Consider the following 22054-nt stretch of genomic DNA (forward strand, 5'->3'; position numbering starts at 1 on the left):
CGTAGGACGGGGAGCTCGTGGGACCGGACTGACCTGGGGCGGAGGAGCCAAATCGCATAGGTCACAGAGAAGTCAAAATGGAAGGCACGTGTGTTCTGAAGGCCTGTACTCGTCCTTAATGTGTAGCCTATGTGAGGGCAACCATAAGATGGCCACCGCTCCAAGATGGAACCCACGAAGTCAATGTGTAATATCGTATACACAGTGCATTTATCGATGAAACGTTATGCAAAGCACTTGTACATACTGCATTGGCCATTTGCGGTTCGCTGATACCGGAATAGGCAGGGTAGGGCCCTGCCTCCTAAGCGGTCCCAAATTTTAAAGTACCACAGACCCTCCTTTTGCCCTTACATAGGCAATAACTATACACATTTTAATCCGAGTCCAGGTCTATATTCATGAAGTCATGGAGATGTTGCTGTAGCATCATCCTATTACTTAGTTCGTCCCTCGATACAGGTTTCCTTACAAATAATGTAGCACAGAGGCCACATATCGCAGGAGCACACTGTATACACAGACAGAACAGGAAAAGAATGGCTAAGATCATTCCAACGACCATCAGAATCTTCCAACCCCAGGCAGATATCAGTTCCCAGAACCACCCCACCAGTGACCAATCTCCTTTATCCACGTGAATAGATTCAGATATTTTATGCAGTTTGGAGATGGCTTGATAAACTGTTGGAGCGTTATCTGGTATGAAAATGCAACAGCTAGACTGGATGACCTTACATACCCCACCGCGGTTTGCAAGTATGACGTCTAGAACCATACGGTTCTGCAAAGTCATGAGGCGATCCGCTTGGAGCTCAGCTGTCAAATTACCAAGGGCACCAGCCGTAACATTAACAGTGGATTCAACCACACGAGTCAGTTGTCTCAGGTTCCTACTATTGACCATAGGTCCCCAAAACGGCAGGAAACCCAGAAAGAAGTCTCCCGCTTCCTGACCGGCAGTATCCTCCTTACTAACCACGCCTCTCACAACTCTGGTCTTGTGATAATCAGAGGCAGCAGTAAATGTTGGCGGTAGCAAGTTTGCAATATAACATGTGCCCGAGAAATCAGGGGGCAACCATGTATATGCTCGGTCATTGCAGACAAAATATGTACCCTTGGCAGCCAAAAACGCAGGGGAAAACTGTGATGGAAAAGTGTACGTTTCAGTACAGTCACTTTTCCCCAGTTGAGCTCTTGGATTCTGACCATTACCTTGTAAACAGAACCGACCTATGTGGGGTACGACCCAAATTGGGGATGAGATTTTTCGCTGCCTTTCACCCAGACTAATGCTATACCCCGTCGCGTTCCAACCTACATAAGCTCGCAATTCATCCTTGGGAATAGATGAGTATGCGTCGATATCTCTGCTCATATCGGCAACTCCTTTCATTAAAGCTTTATTATTTGTGCTAGGTCTGATGGAACGCGGTTGTCGCGGGGAGTAGGCATCTAATGCAAAAATAAACATGGTCTGGAATGCCCATGACGATCCATTATAGCTAAACGGTAGCACTAGATAAGGAATACCCTTGTTAATGGTGTGTGGCATTAAACCACACACCCAGCACTTGGTTGTATTCATGACTAGTTGGTGCTGGTGCAGGAGTTGAATGAATGAATTGTTTACAAATTCGGAACGTCTAGCTTGTTCGTGTTCAGGCAGAGGGTAGAAAGAGTGTAATGAGGCAGTAGGAGGAGGTATAGGCTGTTCAGTGGGTGCAAATGGCACTTGAGAGGAGAAGAATACATAACCTACAGTAAACACCATCATACTAAATAATACAAACAGACATAATAATACAAAACGTTTGCTCTTCATTATTCTACATATTTTCATCTTAAAGTTCATTTCCTCAGCGGGTCTCTCCATCTTGAAAAACTCCATCCTCTAATCGTGCCGCTCGCGGCGGGTGAGTATCTTCTGCTAAGGAGTACGCCTGTCAGTCCAGGGAATGCCCTAGACCAACCAGAACCGTTGACCTAACGTCTTCGGCCTGTACCCCAAAGTCTTGGCACCGCGACCCTGCGGCTGAACCCGGATGGTGGTTCGAAAAACAAAAATCAAGAAAGTCCTTCAGATGGGAGAGCTATAATATCAAAAAATAGTAAGGGAAGGGAATTTTTATTTGTCCATAGGCCTTGGTCTCAAGTTGTAGCGGTTTCTGCCAGGTACTGACTAGTCTTGAAACAAGAGTTCAGGCTCTGTGGTGTCTATTCGAGTTGACGGTGGCACAGCTTCCTGCAAAATATCGTCACTTTCTTGTTCTGAAGTTGCGCCTCTTATGCGTGCATCACTAAATGGTACAAAACGAGGCACAGTGTCTGTTTCAGAATCAGCGATACCCTCCTGGACCCACCGGTCATATGGTAGGGGCAAAGGGATCCGTTTGCAGTGGGCGCCGTGAATCCAATTATTTTTCCCTTTCACTCGAACCGCTGATCTTGTCGACAGAAGTACGAGGTGAGGGCCGATCCAACGGGGCTCATCGTTGTTCTTTCGCTGAAAGTTTTTCATGAGTACCCACGAGCCAGGGTCGATATGGTGTCCTGGAGCTTCAGAGGCCTGGGGGAGAGTATCGTGCACCTGTTGGTGTAAAACACGCAATTTAGTCGTCAATTCATACAGGTAGTCAAGCAGTACTGGATGTTCGATTTCGCTGAATTTTGTCGGTCTTGGCACACCCCATACATTGGCCGGGTGGCCAAAAACCACTTCATATGGACTAAGTCCCACTCGTGAATGCACAGTCATTCTTGTTGATAGGAGTGCTAAAGGCAGAGCGTCAGGCCATTTAAGACCGGAGCTCGCCTGGATTTTGGCAAGTTTGAGCTTCAGAGTGCCATTGTAGCACTCTACTAATCCAGCTGATTGGGGGTGATTTGCAGCGTGAAATTTCTGCTTTATACCTAATCCCTCACACACATTCTTCATCACTCGACCCACAAATTCACTCCCATTATCACTCCACACCATTCTTGGCATTCCAAACCTAGGGAAAAATTCTTTCACAAGGGCTTTGGCTGTGGATAAAGCAGTGTTGTCTTTTAGGGGATATGCTTCTATCCATTTTGAAAAAGCGCAAACAACAACCAGTACATATTTCAAGTTGTTGCACCTTTCCATGTGGATAAAATCTAGCTGCAAAACCTCAAATGGATATGATGGAGGCGCAAAATGACCAGCTGGAGTTGGGGTTCCCCTACCAGGGTTGTATTACAAACATACCATACAATTCTTGACCACATTCTCTGCACACTTGGGAATTCCAGCGTTCTGCCATACTGGAGCCAACAACTTACAGATTTCTTTCACACTAATATGTGCCATTCCATGTGCCATAGTAACCACTGGAAGCACATATGCATCAGGTAGCAACCATCGCCGATGTTCTGACAAATCAACCCAACAACCATTCTCATCCAATTTACCCGTACTTTCTCTCCACTTGCTCAACTCTTTCTCTGTGGCTTCAGCTTGAAGGGACTTCACACTCTCTATCGTGTCTTCACACATTCCAACATCACCAACCCATCTTGCAGGGCCTGCAACATACATTCGAGTCTTCACATCTTTTGCTGTTTCTTTCACGATTTCGTCAGCATTACCACGACCAACATCATCAGTGACTTTCTTGTGAGCACTGCATTTCATAATCGCAACTTGTAACGGTAGGGTCAGTGACTCAAGGAGATCATTCACCAACTTGCCATTCTGAATTTTAGCTCCATGCGAAGTCAGGAACCCACGTTCTTTCCATAGGCACCCAAAACTATGGGCCACGCCAAAGGCGTACTGACTATCAGTATATATGTTCACTTTCATTCCTTCAGACAACACGCATGCTCTTGTAAGGGCAATTAATTCTGCTGCTTGAGCCGAATTATGTGGCACACGTGCAGTTTCAACAATCGTGTGCAAAGTCGTGATAGCATATGCAGCAGTCGTATCACCATTTGGAAGCTTGAAGCACGAACCATCCACCCATAAGGTACCATCACACTCAGTCAGGGGAGTATCTTTAAGATCCACTCTCCCTTTTGTCTCTTCTTCTGTTCTGAACAGACAATCATGCTGCTCAATCTCATCTATGTCTGCTGGAATCGGCAATAATGTAGCTGGATTCAACGTGTTGCATCTCTTTATGTGTATATGATTTGCCAACAGTGTCAATTCATATCCTGACAATCGAGCACTAGTTAAGTGCTGTGTCTTGGTCCGGTTTAACAATGTGTCCACAGCATGTGGAACCATTACAATTAATGTGTTATCCATTACCAATCCAGCAGTCTGTCGAATAGACATAGCTGCTGCGGCTGTAGCTCTCAGACAACTTGGTAATGCCCTCGCTACCGGGTCCAAGGTTGACGAAAAATATGCGCATGGACGCGGTCTGTCGCCAAAAGGCTGTGTTAACACTGATAATGCGCAACCGTCCTTTTCATGAACATACAATGTAAAAGGTTTGCTGTAGTCAGGGGTACCCAACACAGGAGCTGAACATAATGCATTACGCAATTCCCAAAAACTTTTCTGACACTCTTCAGACCATGGGACAGGATTCGGTGTGTTTTTACATGTTAATGCTAACAAAGGTTTTGCCAGCAAAGAAAAATTTGGTATCCAGTGCCTACAGTATGAAGTAATGCCCAAGAAAGCACGCACTTCTCTCTCTGTGTTCTTGGCACACTTAATTGTGCAATGGCTTGAATTCTTTCTGGGGTCAGTTTCCTTCCCTCCTTCGATAAGAGATGACCTAAGTAGGTCACTTCTTGTCGACAATATTGCAGTTTTGAGAGAGACACATTGTGATGAAAGGCAGACAAATGACACAACAATGACAATGTAGCTTCTTTACAAATCTTTTCAGTATCCGCGGCGATTAGTAAATCGTTAACATACTGAATAAGGATAGCACCACTAGGTAAGATAAGTGCATCAAGCTGCGCTTTTAAAGCCTGACTGTATATTGATGGACTTTCACAGTAGCCCTGTGGAGCGCGTTTAAAGCGGAAGCTTCGACCTCCTAAACTGAAGCCAAAAATGTCCCTACTCTCCTCTGCAATTGGGATGCTAAAGAAAGCATTCTTCAAATCGATCACTGAGAACCATGCAGCAGAGGCTGGAATCATGGTTAACAAGGCAGTTATATCAGGGACAACTGGAAACTGTGGCACAACAATCTTATTTACCTCTCTAAGATCAATCACAAATCTGTAAACAGGTGGCTGTGAAGGGTCCATACGTTTTAAAACAGGTAAAACAGGACTATTGCAAACGTTGCCTCTTGTTTCTTCAATTACACCCTTTTTAATCAAATCGCTGACAATTGCTAACAACGCTTTCTGACCTTCATTGGAGATCTTGTACTGGGGAATGCGTGGCAATCTGACATTGGCTTTTAAAGTGACCACGTATGGCGGTATTTCCAAGAGACCCACATCATTGGGACCAGTAGCCCAAAGGACATCCGGAAGGGATGACAATTCAGGTGGCAATTTATTCTTTGACAAATACATTGGGGAAATCACTTCCCTACCCAATGTAAGTTGTACTCCTGAAGGGGAACAATATAGCGTTGCATGCAATCTTTTTAACACATCTAATCCTAACAGATTTTCACCACAACCTGTCGTTAGGATGAGGGGTGCTTTTAACTCACAAGGTCCAACAGAAAGTGGCATAGGACTAGAAATCGGGTTCCTAACTGGGGCGCCAGAAAAACCTACTGAAACATTCATTTCGCCAGACAAAGGCGCGCCAGGGAGTTTTGAATGCATAATTGAACTCTTTGCAGCACCAGTGTCCAGCAGAAAGGGCTCTGTTACACCCGCTGTAGTCACCTTAACATACGGTCCACTCTGATCCACTGGCACTGAAACAACTCCCTCTCTCTGTCTATGGCTGTCCTAGTAATCATTACCTTCCACATTGTCGGCTTCTGCATAATAATCATTATTATAGTTCTGAGCTGTATTACCAGTTGCATTGGCTTGCTGATCAAAGCTATTTATCGTATTTTGAGGCGGAAGAGGACGCGCGTTCTGGGGAACATTTCCACGCCCTCTGCCTCTAGGAGCTTGCTGACCACCTCTACCTCTTGCGCCATACGCATTATTAGTACGCTGCAACAATTTAGGACAACTATACTTAAAATGACCTTCCTCTCTGCAATATGAACATTGATTGGGACCTATAGGGATACGTGGTTGATAATACCCATTCATTTGCTGGTTATTCTGAAACTGTTGGGGTTGCTGATAGATACCTTGGGTTTGCCTATAATTATTCTGTCCTCCACGTGGCGGATAAGCCTGCTGTAAAAGGACCTTCGTTTTCAATTCTTTTGTTTTCTTGTCTGTTCTATCCTTCTCGTCTTTATCTCTATTTTTGTAATACTGTGCAGTAGCCAGTATTTGCGCTGAAGAGGAAACAGCCCAAGAACTCTCTGAATCTTTTAATTTCTTACACAACTCGGGAAGTAGATTCTGCACAAATTTATCAACAAATAACCGTTGGCCACCTTCAGTACTCAGGTCTTGACCACTGTGGTCGATAAACGTTTCTTCAAACCTTGTAAAGAAATCGGACACTGTTTCATCTTTCTTCTGCTTGCATGCGGATAGTTTAGCCCAATTCACGCGCATCGCGGGCATTAAAGTTTTCATGTATGTAATAATTCTACCAGGGAGGTCTGCTACGAGGGGCTCAGGTTTTGCACCACCAACTTGTCTAGTGTCTGCGGCAACGATATTAGCCCATGTGCCCCCTAGTTCTGCAGCATGATCCGTATTACGAATGGATCCCCATAAAGGCTGTGGAACCACATTCCCAAACAAAATATCTATGTCAGCCAGATTCATGACACACGATTCTGCAGTCTGTGATAACTCCTTATAATATCCTGTAGGGTTTTTACGGGGGTCAGGTAATGTCTGTTTAAGTGCTAACACTTCAGAACGCTTCCATGGGACATGTACCCAAACACGCTGGAAATGAGCTGGAATAGGTGGATTAACATTTGCATCAGCAGGTCTCCAAACTGGAGGAACCTCACGCATCGGATATTGGTGCGCTTTTACCTTTTTCCCCACAGGGAATTCCTGTTCGAACAATAATTGTTGACAATCGTCATTCCTGAAGGACAGTAAAGTCGCAACTGCTTTATCTACATCGGGACCCACAATTGTACCTGTTCCAAAATTAAATCGCACTCGACACAACTCCTGCGGGTTTGAGTTTGAACCATGATCCTCCAATTCCTCACAGAGGAATTCACACATTTTGTCGAACACATACCTCTGTTTTGGGGCGTCCCATTGGTGAAACACCTTAACAACTGATTCCACATCATAGAGTGAAGGGAAAACAATCCACCTACGCGCCATATGATCTAATACCTCTTTCTCTTCAGGATTAGGCAGCTGACTACGCAACTGCTTACGTTGTAAACCAGGGGTAATACTAGATGACCCAAAGAGAGGCGACATTAAACTAGTAACTACATTAGCTAGTCGTTGTCGTGCTGAAGGAGAAGTTGAGGTGAAAACGGGGGGAAAGACAGAGGGAAGAAAAGCGGATGCAGATACAGGTACCTGGGTAGTGTAAGGAAGGGCGCCAGGGGAGGCAGCTGATGTACTAGGCAAAGTCGCAGGAAGTGCAGGGGCAACAGGTAACAAAACTGGCGGCCCTTGAGAGGGCTGCACTGCAGGGATAGGAGCCAGCTGAGGAGGAGCTGGCAGCTGTGGGAAGGCTTGCGGCACATTAACTGGAGGCTGCACATTTACGAGCTGTGGAGGCGCTGTGGCATTTTGCGCATACGGGGGTGGCGAACTTAGCAAATGGGACATTAGGGAATCCTTTTCTTTCTCTTTTGTCTCATCTTGTACAAGGGGTGACAAAACTGGGTAACATTTATCGATCCCTAGTTTGCGCTGTCTATGTAACTGCTCATTCATTTGTTCCTCCTCATTATCTTTAAATTGCACAGCTGCTTGCATCATTGACATACCTTTTTCTCTCTTATTCCTTTTTGCTAGCTTAATTTCCTTCTGTTTGGCTTCCTTTCGCCATAGGCGGAAAGAATCAAACATCGCCGGCCGGGCTTTCTTTTTAAACAATTTAACTTCCAAATTATCTAAGATATCTGTATCGAAACTTCCATTTTGGGGCCATTTTAAAACACCGTCCTTTCTGGTGTATCGGACCCATACTTCATTATACGCAATGGGGCCCACGCCATGTTTTACATAAAGCTCATAAGTTGGAGTTCCAATTGGAGGAACCGGACATGAATCCTCTAATTGGGAATCCCTTCTACAACCCAAACAAAACAATCTTCCAAATACACTAGAACCAGGCATCTTCGCTCACTAGTCTAGTTTCAAACTTCAAAGGATTATCGAATACGATAGTCTCGTGAATACACGAGTCCTCTGGCTTTGGCACTTGCAAGTTCCAAATCAAAGCGATCCCGAAGGATACCAAATTCCCGAAGGATACTAAACAAACTGGGAGACGCTCCACTTATACTTAACTGAATATCGATGATCGGTGGCATCACCAGAAGACTCTCTCGATTGTTTCGCTCTACCAAATCGTCAAGGGTCCAAAACAGGGCGATTAATCAGGGCAGCAGTCCTTTGTAGCCGTCGGGACGCGGAGAACGTCACAGAAAAGACTTTCGGACCACGTCGACATGCAGGGGTCGATGAAGTGGCGGCCTTCCTCCGGAATTTCCACACGAAGCTCCTCACGAACCTCTGGCTTGGACTGGTACCGCTGAAATCGCCCGACGTTGGGCGCCAACTGAAGTACTGGGTTTTTAAAACCCAGCGGTGCAGGGGAACACACCCTAAGACTTCGAGTTCTTCCTGTTTCAGACCCACAGAAACACAGAGTCTTCTAGGTGAAGTCAAAGATCGTATTTATTGGCTGCAGACCAATTACAGGTATCCGAAAAGTACAACACAATGTATGTTCTCAAGAGACTGCTTAAACTTACAGAAACGGTCTTCTCCTTATATACAAAATATCATGCTTCAGGCACACATTCCTCGTTTTACGATATGGTCATTCATATGTATTCATTACAAACGAAAAGGCAGAGTCATGATGACCATCCCACATTCCAGTTAAGCCAGCCCACAATTATTTACCCAGCGAGGCTCAGATCCCACATCAGATATCAGCAGACCCCAATAAACACGGGCACCTCCTGTTTGTAAAACAAGCCATAAAGCAGGAAGAGTCAGGTGTGAAAGAGATTAGCCGGAGGCTTGTGTGGGATGAAAAGGCTTTATGGTGTGTCAAACCCTGCTGCTAATCACAGGTGGCCGTAGGACGGGGAGCTCGTGGGACCGGACTGACCTGGGGCGGAGGAGCCAAATCGCATAGGTCACAGAGAAGTCAAAATGGAAGGCACGTGTGTTCTGAAGGCCTGTACTCGTCCTTAATGTGTAGCCTATGTGAGGGCAACCATAAGATGGCCACCGCTCCAAGATGGAACCCACGAAGTCAATGTGTAATATCGTATACACAGTGCATTTATCGATGAAACGTTATGCAAAGCACTTGTACATACTGCATTGGCCATTCGCGGTTCGCTGATACCGGAATAGGCAGGGTAGGGCCCTGCCTCCTACGCGGTCCCAAATTTTAAAGTACCACAGGAGTGACATTTGAATATGGAGAACCATTTCCCCGATGCCCATGGTAACCAATCAGCCGTGACACTGTCTGTTTTTCATCCAGGGGATGGGGAGAGGCCTCCCACTGACTTCCGGGTCGCCATCTGGCACTTCACAGGTGCCCGAGTCCTCGGTGCCTGTGGAGCATCAGAACGCAGACTGCCATCGCAGTGGTAAGTGGGGAGCCTTCTGATCATAGGCGGCAGCCTTTAAACATCTTGTGGACGGCAATGCAAGACGTTTAGTCTCACTACAACTAGCGGGTGATTTGGATAACATGCTAGGGCATATATTCTTGGTCCTCTTTTTTAGGTCTCGCCTGAGCCAGCGCATGCGCTGCTCTGGCGAGACATTTAGGGACCGATTCCGATCCGGGTCGGAAAGCACTCCGACCGAGCCGGATCCGGAGTGTTTTCCGATCGAGCCGGAGTCCTGCAGTCCGACCGAGCGAGTACAATGTGGTCGTATGTTGTCGGACTCGGTTCAGTCGGACTCCCATAGAAGTCAATGGGAGCAGGTTGCACGACGCGTACATGGGCTCCCATTGACTGAATGGGTATGTCGCGGACAAGTGCGCCCCCTACAGTGGGTATGCGTCGGTGCCATCTGCACCGTACATACCTGTGTTGGGGAGACCCATGGGTCTCCCCCTGTGTCCGAGTCCTAGGGCTGTGGGTGACAGGGGTCCGACGCGGACCCACAAAGGCAACCACCCAGACGATTTGCGAGCCGGACACTCCTGCTCGCACAGGTTGTCCGACGCATGTATCGTACTGACTTGGTCGTTAATTGTATCCATTGCACGCCACTGTTAGCTTCTGACCGAGACGTACGGAGCGGTTCGGACCCGGAAACGAGTCGGTCGCTGAATTTCATGTAGCTCGCATCGTACTTGCTCGCTCGTACAGCTGTAAGGGTCGGGTGGAAAACACGCGTACGGCACGTAGTTTTTCCAGCCAGATCGCGTTCGGTGCCCTTCCGACCCAGATCGGAATCGGCCCCTTAGTAGCGGCTTTTCAAAGTGGTACCAAAGCGGCCACCAGCTTGCTATCAAGCGTGCGTCCTGGTGTGCGCGCATCCCTCGCATGCTTTAGCGCGTCATCGCTTCATTGGTGAAAAGTCCATCGCGGTGTGACGGCAGGTCATGCTTGTCGACTGTTGGTGGCACTCGGAAAAAGTCCGCTACATGTATGTTCTGCCACATCGCAGCCACCTGAAGATAGGCAGTGTGGTCCTGGTGTCTTTTCATAAGCTGAGATGTATTTTTTATTTCTAAAGCGCTCAATCTGCCGAAGGCTTCTTGGCACTAGGGGAACTAAACACCGACTACTTTGTGTTGAGATCGCCTGGGCTGCCCTGTGAAATCTTTTATAAAGAGGTGGGTGAAGCTAGGCAACCTCTCCCCCCTAATCGGCCCTCATTCCCTAATAACAGTGGAGGTTATTAGGAAGTGAAAAATAGTGACTCCATTGCAGCCAGACCTCCCTCCTCTCTCGGGAATGCTGTCGGCCCCCTTGCCACTGGTCTGTGTTGCAGTGGATACAGACTCATGCCCTAGAAGGCTCCCAACCCCCTACATGTGCCCTTTAGAAAACCATAAACAGAATCGGGATCTTCCATGCACATAGATCCCGTTTCCCACATTTCAAAGGGCCGATGGAGCTTTTGATCTCAGATCAATGCGCCATTCACAGACTTCCACCTCCTTGGGGCCTTTTCCTCACTTGCGGTCCTTTAAATACAGCCCAAATATTGTGGCACCTGCAAGTTTCCATTTAATGCAGAAGCTGGAGGCAAAAAATTGAGCATATACTTTTTGCACATGCGAAATTTGCACACTGTTTGAAACACTTTTGCGTGAAGCTGGTCTTATTTTATGGGTTTTCTACTGGTTTTAATCACTTTTAACAAAGATCAGTTACCCTTAAATCCACCTCTTTAGACCTGCATAGCACTGGATCTGGATTCCGTGTTTTGTGCCTTAGGCCTGCTGCTTAAACCTATCCGTAAAGGTCCACCTCGCTTAGTGCTCAATGGGTTTACTAGCACGCGAGATCCATCCGAATCTTTGTTTTTATCATATGGTTTTATCTGAATGGATTACATTCCTATGCTTTTTACTGTTTGTAAAGGTTTTTATTAACCATACAATAAAAGTGACTTATGACTTCATTTTGCACAGTTTTTGCTAGTTCAAAAACGACCTCAGCTGTAGCTCTGAACTAGCTTTAAGTCTGCACATGGGCACTATAAGTTGTCTAATGTCGGCTCTGACTGAGCTCTTTGCCCCGCCCAGGGGTTTTCTTCGTATTGTGGTGCATGTTTTAATTTCACTCTCCTCCCTGTCTTATATCCTTTAAAGCATTATAAATGGCAGACTTTGAGTACTAGAATAGGAAGAAAAAACACAGCTATTGACACTTGACATATGTTGCCCTTAGATATCTAGATAAGGAATGGTGCAAAGAAGTTTTGCTCCAAACTCAGTTTAAGCTATGTTCAGAAAGTTTTGTGCCATGGCAAAATGTGGAATTTTTTCACCTACCAGACAGTGCAAGCTGTCTTTTTCCAAAAAGACCTATTTTCAGCTCACAGTGGGCCTAGAGCCTGCCCATTGCTTACCATCGATTGGCTTTATTGTCACTCTTTTATGCTTACTTCTTAGTTGTTAGCTTGCGTGGGCTTTACTTCCTCTTGTGTTTGTTCCTCCTCTGACGCTTAGTCTCAGTTCTTGTGTATGTCCACTGCTTACTATTCAGGCACTATTTTTTTTTCTTTTTGGGTGTCGCCTACCAGAAAGTGCTAGCTGCCTGTTTCTGAAAATAACTTTTGTTAGCTTAATTTGTTCTTAGAGCCCACCCATTGCTTACCATTGATTTGCTTTAGTGTTACTCTTATTTGCTTGATTTTTATTCATCAGCTTTTCTGGGCTTTCCTTCCCCTTTCTTGTGTTTGTCCCTCCCCTGGAGCTTGTCCTCATTACCTTTGTCCTTCCACTGCTTACTTAGTTTTCGAATTTGCTTCACCATGAACGAGAGTGCATGTGTTTTCCTGCTATCTACCCTCTGCACTTGTCTGCACTTCTCTTCCCTTCTTTGCCACACTCCATGGTGCTCTCTCTCTCTCGTCTGTGTGCTTCTCCACTGGTGCTGTCAGTGTTGTGCTCAGACTTGTGTGCTTCTCCTCTCCCCGTGTTGCTTTCTCACCTGTCTGCCTTCCCCCAGCTCCATGTAGCACTCTCTCACCTGTGTACATCTGTCCTCCAACACTCCACTTGCCTTCTTCGCCTGTGTGCTTCCCCCATCCTCTGTGTTGCTTTGGCCTTTCCCTACCCCCCGTTCAGCTTCCCCCACCTGCACCCTCTGTGGTGCTTCCAGCCATGTTGCTTCCGTCCACCCATGCCCAACTTGTGGCTCTTTGCCCCTTCCTGCCCTCTCTGTGTTGCTTCCCCCACATGTGCCCTCTGTGTTGCTTCCTCACACCAGCACCCTCCATGCTGCCTTCCCCCACCTGCTCTTACAAAAACAAAAAATCTCTTTTGTGCTACTTTTTTTATACACCGATTCCAACACATATTAGTAAACAAAGTGAAAATGAAAGTATCCACGTAATTTTGTAAGTGTTCGCATGTGTGGTGCACTCAGTTACAAAATGACACAGCCAATTGCATTATATGCTTTCTTTCTCCTCTTCTGCCATGCTGCACAGCATAGCTAAAAACCCTTGGAAAAGCCTATAGGTACCAAAAGCAAGACCTATTGTCTTGGCCAATGCTTCTTTCTGCTAGTGAACTATGGGCAGGGCAGACTAATTTACTTTGCCTTTTTAAACATCAAAATGTTTAAGTTACCCCTGTGCAAACTGTGTATCAGAGATTTTAAATTGCTTAAGTCAGGTAGTGAGAAGCTTATCAACTGATTAGTTTGTTTGTTTAGTGAAAGTATACACGTTATGTTATGTTATTTTACGTTTATGTTATGGTATGTGAATCCCTTTCTACACAGCAGCAAAAATTAATTGAAACAAGCATTGGCATAGCCAAAAGGTCTCGCCTTTGGGACCTTATAAGTGTTCAGCCATGCAACAGTTAATGTTGTTGCAGTAAGGATATTGTGCTGCATAACTAAATACTTATAAGGTCCCAAAGGAGAGACCTATTGGCTATGCCAATGCTTGTTTCTCTTAAAAAGCTTACAATTTCTTTTTTTTAAAATCTGAATGGCGTGTAACTTTGAGTATACCTCTATACCTTACCAACTAGACGATGTTGGAGGTGCAATGAGATTTTTTACCATTACATTATCATGATCGGCACCGTGAATTAGTGTTTGTGTCCCTTTACAGACACGTTGTTGTTTGCTGCACTGTACCCTGCAGGGGAGGCCAAGTTTTAGCCCCCCCGGTTGAGTTGCTGGTAGGAGTCCACCTGGCAACCACCCGGTAAATATGTCACTCTGGGAAGACACAAAATATGAGATGTGTCGTAATTTGAAAGTGTCAACACATGATAACTGTTTATAATTTCTGTTTTACTTTGTCTCTGGCACTATCACTCTTTGTTGCATTATTTTTATTAACCACTACAGATTCAAACCATCAGTGAGGTGGAGATACGTCCCCGTGCCCTGATGAAATTGGCAAAAACTGTTTGGGCAATGAAACATGTCGGCCATTCAAGTTAAAATGATCTAAACATGCAGTTTCTTTTAACCGAGTGTGGACACTATGAAAATAAAGACTGTGTGGAATACTTATTCACAACTCACTTTTAATTAGGAGATTTATTCACTCTTTTTTCACACTACGAGGCTTAGATGTTTGCTAGAGGATGTCATCATTTACACATTATTTTTATTTTTTCACCACTTCACATGAGCCTAAGAGTTAGGTCTCACATTTTTTCGTTCTTTCAAGAAAGTTGCCGATGATGACAGAATGAGCAATCTGGTGAATACCCACCAGTAGCTCCATGGATGGTGCTTACAGGAGGCACTTTCTGACTTCTCTCACATTTTTTCTTTGGTGGGTGTGAGATTAGCTGTGGATGGCTGATAATTTTTAAACGACGAACACTTCGAGGTGGAGCTTGACTAGAGAATTTAGCATAGCCATACCTAGGGGTATATAATACCCTCTCAACATAAGGTGTAAAGACTAAAAGTGTTCTGTCTAACCAGGTTATTTTTGTATGGGACCCCTTGCGGTCCTACAAGACCGTAATCTGTGAGACAGGCCTATGTCATGGTGCATACGCATGATCCGTGTTTGCCTATGACAACAAAAACCAGCATTAGGAAGCCAGACAACACTACAGTTCGGCACTCAGGGCAGTGGTACACATCTTTTACCATGCAGAGGACTTTTCTATCCCAACAACATCAGACTGCTCGCCTGCCCGTTTTCTTGCATGTGAGTGAGGAAACTACACTCACAGGCTGCACCTGATACTTCACATAGAGGTTAGGAACACTCAGCAACTCTACATGGTGCATTCTTCACTCCCTCTGTGCGGGACCACAGACTGCTCATCTGCCCATTTCATTGTTTGAGAGGGAAGAAGCTACATTTCTCAGGCTGCACCTGAAGCCTTCACAGAGGGGGGAATAAAAGGAGGATTCTCACCAGCTCTAAATAGTCTTTTCTTCATTCCCACTGTGCAGGATAAGCACAGGAGGTCCCCGGTCAAAACAGGGCCTGTCTGTGTCCTTCAATAGCTGACAGAGGTGGAGCCCTTTCTCCTTGCACTCTGATTCACATCCTTTTCCTACATAGTTAAAGGAGAAACCCTGGCTGCTGTTTCTGCTAATAAAGAACACCTTCCAAAATCTACAATAGTTAATTTCTTAATCAGTGCCATTGGCATCTTAAACAATGAAATTGATGAGATGGACGTAATGGAACAGATGCATTGAGTGACAGGGATAGAGCAGAAAAGCACCATATCAACCGAGATATGGCACTCTCCTCCCCTCTCCCTAGCGCCGGCTCACAATCAGACATTTGAGTGCCTTGCATGCACCTTTGCGCCGCAGTGCAAAGGTGCCTACATGAATCTAGCATAGATTTTGTACTGGAAGGGTACCCTTCTGGTACAAAATACTATATTTAGACTGATTTTAAAACATTTCCCACATTAGATGTATACAGTACATTGCAGCACGCAGGCAAAGGGGGGATAGTAAGGAGAAATAAAAGTATTTCATCTTTTTAACGCCTGCTTTCAAGTGGTGTTAATTTTTGTTACAAAATCCTGTCTTCTGTTGTTAGTAGATAGGGTTTCGAATCAAAAACCATGGATGGTCACACAGTAACGCTAATGTACCACCCATGGGACGCCCCCTTCTCACAGAGTAATGCAAAGCAGCGCTTTGTGTTACTTTTCCTTACAAACCAACGCAAATACCAAATTACGTTTGTTCATAAATACTGAAAAGGATTTTGCACCAGTTTTGTGTTATAGAAGTAGCACAAACGCAATGCAAAATCTTTGTAAATCTTTTCCTGGGTGTTTCTCATTGTGCTGTGCCCAGTCTGGTTGTACTGACCGTGGTAATATTACTACCAGGGAGACTGCCCTGACCACTGTAACAAAAGATTTTATTTATTTATTTATTTATGTAAAAGGTTTTATTTAGCGCTGGCTGGACCCAAGAGTATCAGAGCACTTTACAGCTTTTGGTAATACAGAATTACAATATAACTTTAGTACATTGAGATGAGACAAGGTAATTTGAAAATTTGAGACAGTGTTTTTTTTTTATTTAAAAGGGGTAAATTAACTAGAAAGACCTAATTCAAACATCAGATCGAAGATAGTAGAGCTGGAAGAAAGCAGTTAGTTAGTGTGTGAGGGGGAGGGAGGGCCAGAAAGTGAAGGACAACTGTGGAGGGAGGGTAATGTGTATTTTAAGAAAACCTTTGACTGTCGAAGCTGAAGTTCATGATCCTCCTCTAAGAGACACAATGTCTGTCTCCCACTGCTAACAAAAGGATATTTTGAGTAATTTTAATATTTGTGACCAACAGTCCTCTAGTATGGGTTGTTGTGTCATATGACCTAAGGGAGTAAATACACACCCTAAGTTGACTGTGGTTGACAATTCCTGGTCTTCGAGAACGTTGTGTCTAGACTCACCGTCACTGAAAAGATTCCTCCCAATTTAGTAGCTCAGCCAGTGACTGCTAAACAATTTTTCACATGAGGTACTTCTACTGAGTCTTGTAATTGGTCCCTTATTTGTGCGTAGTACCTCATATTTACTTAGCAGCATGCCTCTGTTGACCTTGTGGTTGTACTAACTAATGATCACTTTGATTGTAATATATCTTCAAAATAATAGTCTGATGACCACTATGGTCAATCGGTGACAAGAGCTTGAAGTACCTGCCCCTTTTACAACTTCTCTCTGAAGCTCACCCCTTTTTCATTGGTTTGGCGGATGCACTGCCTTTGGTATTCAATGCAACAGAAAACTTTACATAATTAAAAATTAAGATAGTTAACTGGGTCAGCCTTTAGATAAGAGGTGGTTGTCCAATTTATGTCTCAATTAACATGGTTAGACTTGTTTTTTTGAATGAGAATGGCATGAAATCCTGGTTTGGTGATTACATTATGGTAAATTTGGCGGGAAATTTAATTTCAAAACTTACTTGCATTCAGCCTCCTTGTCACAGAATCAAAGTGCTTTCTCTTCTATTTTTTTTAATAACCCTTCTCTTTTCATAATTCTACTATTGCCACTATGGTCACTGGGAGGGAATCTAGGCCGTCCTTTCCTAATCATTACCCCAACTCTACTTTCAACAAATTTGTGCCCTTGGGTTCATTGACTAGCAGCAACAGACTTTCTTCTGGCAATCCTGTCACTGGCATCTCCGATACAGATGTTGTTCTTGAACCAGTTGATAGTTTAGACACTTTAGGCAATCATTCTGATTTTGTCAGAATGTAGCTAATATTTACCTTATCTGATAAATAATGATATCCTGTGGTACGTTATTTATCGGGTTTAATAATTAGTACCTTTTACGGGTATTTGGGGAAAAGCATGCAGATTTTGGTGCTTAGGCTACAAAACCTATATGGAATGATAAATACTGTACTTTTTTCCCTGTTACACTCTTGCAGGCTTAACCTCCTGAAATGTAACAAAGGGTGAGATAATTAACTTACCTGATAATTACAAGCCATCTCGGGTTTCTGATACCCGTGCAATCAGGGATTTACACAGAGGTGAGAAAATTCCGACCAACTCGTAATTAGGGCCTTAGTCTCTTCAGATAATTTAAATGTTCGTTCCTGGAATGAGGCAGGCCTTCAGTCCAGTTCAGTATGACAGCCAGGATTGAGTCTCTTTTATAAAAGAATTTGATGTCTTGTTAGGACAAGACACATGAGCTTTATAATTTTTTCACTTTGATGGTTTCTCTTCTTTTTAATGGGTTTCTTTTTTTGAGGGTTTCTCTTCTTTTTGATGGGTTTTCTTCTTTTTTATGGGTTCTCTTTTTGAAGGGCTCTATTATTTTTGATGGGTTCTCTTATTTTTGATGATTTCTCTTCTTTTTGATGCTTTCTCTTATTTTTGATGGGTTCTCTTTTTGTGATGGGTTCTCTTCTTTGTGATGGGTTCTCTTCTTTTTGATGGTTTCTCTTTTTTTGCCATACCCACCCCTCTGGGAGGGCAAAAGGGGGACGTCTGATTTTAATAACCATTGCACTGACTTGGAAGGTTAAATCTCTGGTCAGTGACTTACCCTACTTACAGGACGTATTAATAAACAGCAGAAATACACAGAAAATGTTGTTGGTCTATTCCCATTATGATAATACGAAGAAGTTGTTTGGTTTTTTCGAGAACTTTAAGAGTTCTCAGTATTATCCTCCTTTCATTTTCGCTGTGGGAGGTTTTAATTCTCCTTTGTGTGCTATTCAGGTCAAAGTTCTTTTCTTGAGTTTCAACTTCAGAAGAAGGTGACTATTGCATTTCAGGCCTGATATCAAAGGTGAGGCTCTCAATGTCCTGATTCCTGATGTATTTGTAGAACTTGATAAATGTCCTTCAAGGACATGTCATACAAATGACATTCAATGTACTCCTACCTTTACAGGCAAAGGATCTCATAGCACAATCAACTGTTTACTCATGTCCAAGGATGCAACAAGCTCAGTTGCTGTTTCTACTATACTTTGGAATTATTTTAGTTATCCTGACCCTTTTTTGATTTACTTTCCTTAAATAACTCTAAAGTGAATCCCACCACTATATACCTAGGGGTTGAATCCATTAAATACAATGGTCTCCGAATAAGATGGAATTTTGTAAACTCTGAAACATTTTTGTGATTCTTTCTGGCACTAAGCACCAAGGAGATGTTTTGTTGTTTAGACAATAAGGCTGATCGAATGCCATTTTAGTTTCTTTTGATTTACTTTGTTCTTCAGTCAGAATATTATCATTCCAGCAAAACCGTGTTAAGCCTAAGACGGTTTGATTCTTCTATTCAGACCCATCGTGGACTGTTGTTTGCTTAAAAAAAAAACTCCACTATATGGCAGAGGTCAGGGCATGTAGAGTAACAGACGAAAACCACTGGTGGTGAGGATAGAAGCTTTGGACAAGTTACAAGCAGGCAGAGGGTAGAGTCCATTTGAACAGATTGTTGCAGTGGACTCACAAGAACTGTATTATTTCAGATATGCAATATTGATTCATACAGTCCTGGATACAATTGAACAGTGGCTCAATTTGCTTGTTTTAACTAATATATAAACTATTGTCAAACAAGGATCTATTCAGCTGACCTTCATGGATCTATGATCAGCTATTGATCATGGATCTATGATCAGCTATTGATCGCATGAATCAGTGATGTAGCACGTAGCAAGGGTGGGGCATGGGGCAGACCACCCCTGGCGACACGAGTTTGTGGGTGGTGGTCAGCCCCCCATACCTGCAGCCTTTGCGAGCCGGGCTACGCATGAGAATCACGAGCCTGCCCCCCGCTCTTACAAGCAAACGCCAGGGTCACCACGGGCAAACAATGGTCTAGCAACGCCACTGGCGTGAATAGATCAAAGTTGTGTCCAATAATGCCTTTCATGAGAGTCGAGTTCGCCATTGTCAACTTCTTGAGAGAATTACCTGCATGTCTTTCAGATATGGTAGGGAGGGTATGAGGCTGTGGGTGAATGTACAGAACCATTGAATTTAGGTAGTGGAGTTTGTCATGGTTGGGGTGGCATTTTATGATATGCCGGTGAGATGTAGCCCCTTTTATTGGAGGCAAGGGCTCGGTAGAGAAGTGGTGGGTAAATTAAACAGGCCAATAGCTGTGATAATTTGGAAGTTCCAGAACAGGTTAGTTAGAAGCTATGTTTAGCTTAGATACAGTATGGATGTTTTCAGGGCTTTTAGGATATCTGAGGTGTTGGGAGCATTGGACAGCATGTTGTGCAGATGAGAGTTGTGGTTAGCATGGAGAATAATACTGTGATACATTTGAGGCAATCCAAGACTGATCAAGTCTGAAAGGATAAGGACGTGGGGTTGCAAGAGTCAGTGGTAAGAGGACCTTTGTCAATTGTTGAGGACATTCTTGGTCTGGAAGGACAAAGATGAAGTGACTTTTTAAGCATGGGATAGGGCAGCTGGTGACACATTATCAGTTGCTGAGAGTCATGAGAAGGATGTTGCAAGAATTAAATTTGGGGCTGGTACATACTGATTTAGAATAGGGGTGGCAACTGAAGAAAGTGGATTGGGATTCTCATAGTTAGGGGAATACGGATATGGTGAAGAATGTGAGGCTGTTGAATATGGTGTTATTGCTCAACTAGCATGTTCTAAAAATGTTATCACCTTCATTTTTGATGTCAGTTTTCCTTTGTCATACAGAAGGGATTTAGTGCCTAGAGGAGGACAGAATAAATGTGAGCATATGCAATGTAGGGGGCACTTCGGGAAAAAGAGATCTAGCCAAAGGGTAGGGGTTGTTGTAACATGCTATTAGTGCAGCTAAAAGAAAATTGTTCTTTTCTAGGTGTAGTGTTATAAAAGGAATTTGCAGAAGATAATGATGAATTGCACTGGTACATGTGTATTTTGGACCAACTTGGTTCCAAGGAGCATATGGCGTGGGGTGTTATACATTGCTTATGTTGTGTTCATCTGTAGCTCTAGACTCTCCTGAAAATCAATCAAACTGAAAAACATTGAACCAAAGTAAATATTTTCAGGACTTTATTTCCACATCCAGAAACCTAGTATAAGCCCTACGTAAAATGCTTGCAATCATAAGGGAGTTAGTAACATCAGATGAAATCAGTTGCTTTTGTCTTAAGAGTTGGGCAGCATTCTGGAATCCAAAATTCAGCAGAGATCACAGGCATCCCCAGTGGATGTGAACACAATACAAATTGGGGTTTAGGGTGCTCTTCACATACAGGAGCCCACTGTACCACTTAACACAAGACTATTCAAGGTGAGCCCGACACACAGTTACTCACTCTATGCCCCCCTCCCACTCCCAGTGCCCAGTCATGCCTATGAAAGGGTACGGGCTCTCTCAGGCTTCATGCTGTAAAGTTGTGCCTTGAATCTCCTGTGAGGGGGGCATTGACTGCTCATTCAATTGCAGAAATCCCGGGTGCAGCAGATGGTTCTTGGTACACTGAGCTTAAATTTCTGGCAGTTTGCGGCGTTGGTGCAGCCGGAAGACACGACGACTAAGAGGAAAGAAAGATTGGAATCAGTAAATGTCACCCCGAAACTGATGAATAGATGCAAATCAAATCACACATTACAACTTATGAACAAATCTCCAGTAGCCAATCAGATCAACGATTTTCTGAACTATGCTCCAGCAGCCAATCACATCTCAGAAATGCTGATCCACTCTCTAACAGTTAATCAGATCACAGGGATCAAACCTCTTTCAAGCTGCTAGTTAAGATGCAGAATACCATGAACCACTCATTGGTAGCCAGTCAGACCCTAGAGACTTTAACAACTATCCATCAGTGAATCACATTCTATTTAAATGAGTGACTTGGGATATTGAGAATATATTTTCCTTTCTGAGCTATGGTGATCAAAACCCAATATGTTACTGGATGTTGGGGAATAATCAGGGGGTACAGGTGGTAAGGTTTTGCAGATAGACATTACACAACACACAACATGTACATACATACAAATACAGAAAGGGTCTCTTGGACAGCCCCTTTCCACCATGGGCTACTGTGGTGTAGCTGGCTTCAACCATTGGCTTACAGAGCTGTCCTTGGAATTGCATCAGTCCACATTTTGTGGATCCACAAAGTAGTTCCTCTTCTTGAGAGAAAGAGGGCTAAAAA

General features: G+C 44.0%; 1 protein-coding gene across 6 annotated transcripts in view; it reads right to left on the reverse strand.

Annotated features, from left to right (window-relative positions):
- Positions 1–20923: 20923 nt before the first annotated feature.
- Positions 20924–22054, reverse strand: part of LOC146833305 (uncharacterized) — a 328801-nt gene continuing 327670 nt past the window's right edge. For all 6 annotated transcript variants that reach the window (XR_014960564.1, XM_085601006.1, XM_085601007.1 and 3 more), the window contains one exon: positions 20924–21424. Coding sequence is in view for 5 of the 6 variants with exons in the window: in XM_085601006.1 (XP_085457132.1) it covers positions 21376–21424 (49 nt within the window). In the remaining variant the exon portion in view is untranslated. The remainder of the gene's footprint in view (positions 21425–22054) is intronic.

Source organism: Triturus cristatus, chromosome 4_2 (genome assembly GCF_964204655.1).
Source record: "Triturus cristatus chromosome 4_2, aTriCri1.1, whole genome shotgun sequence".
In the NCBI taxonomy this organism is placed as follows: Eukaryota; Metazoa; Chordata; class Amphibia; order Caudata; family Salamandridae; genus Triturus; species Triturus cristatus.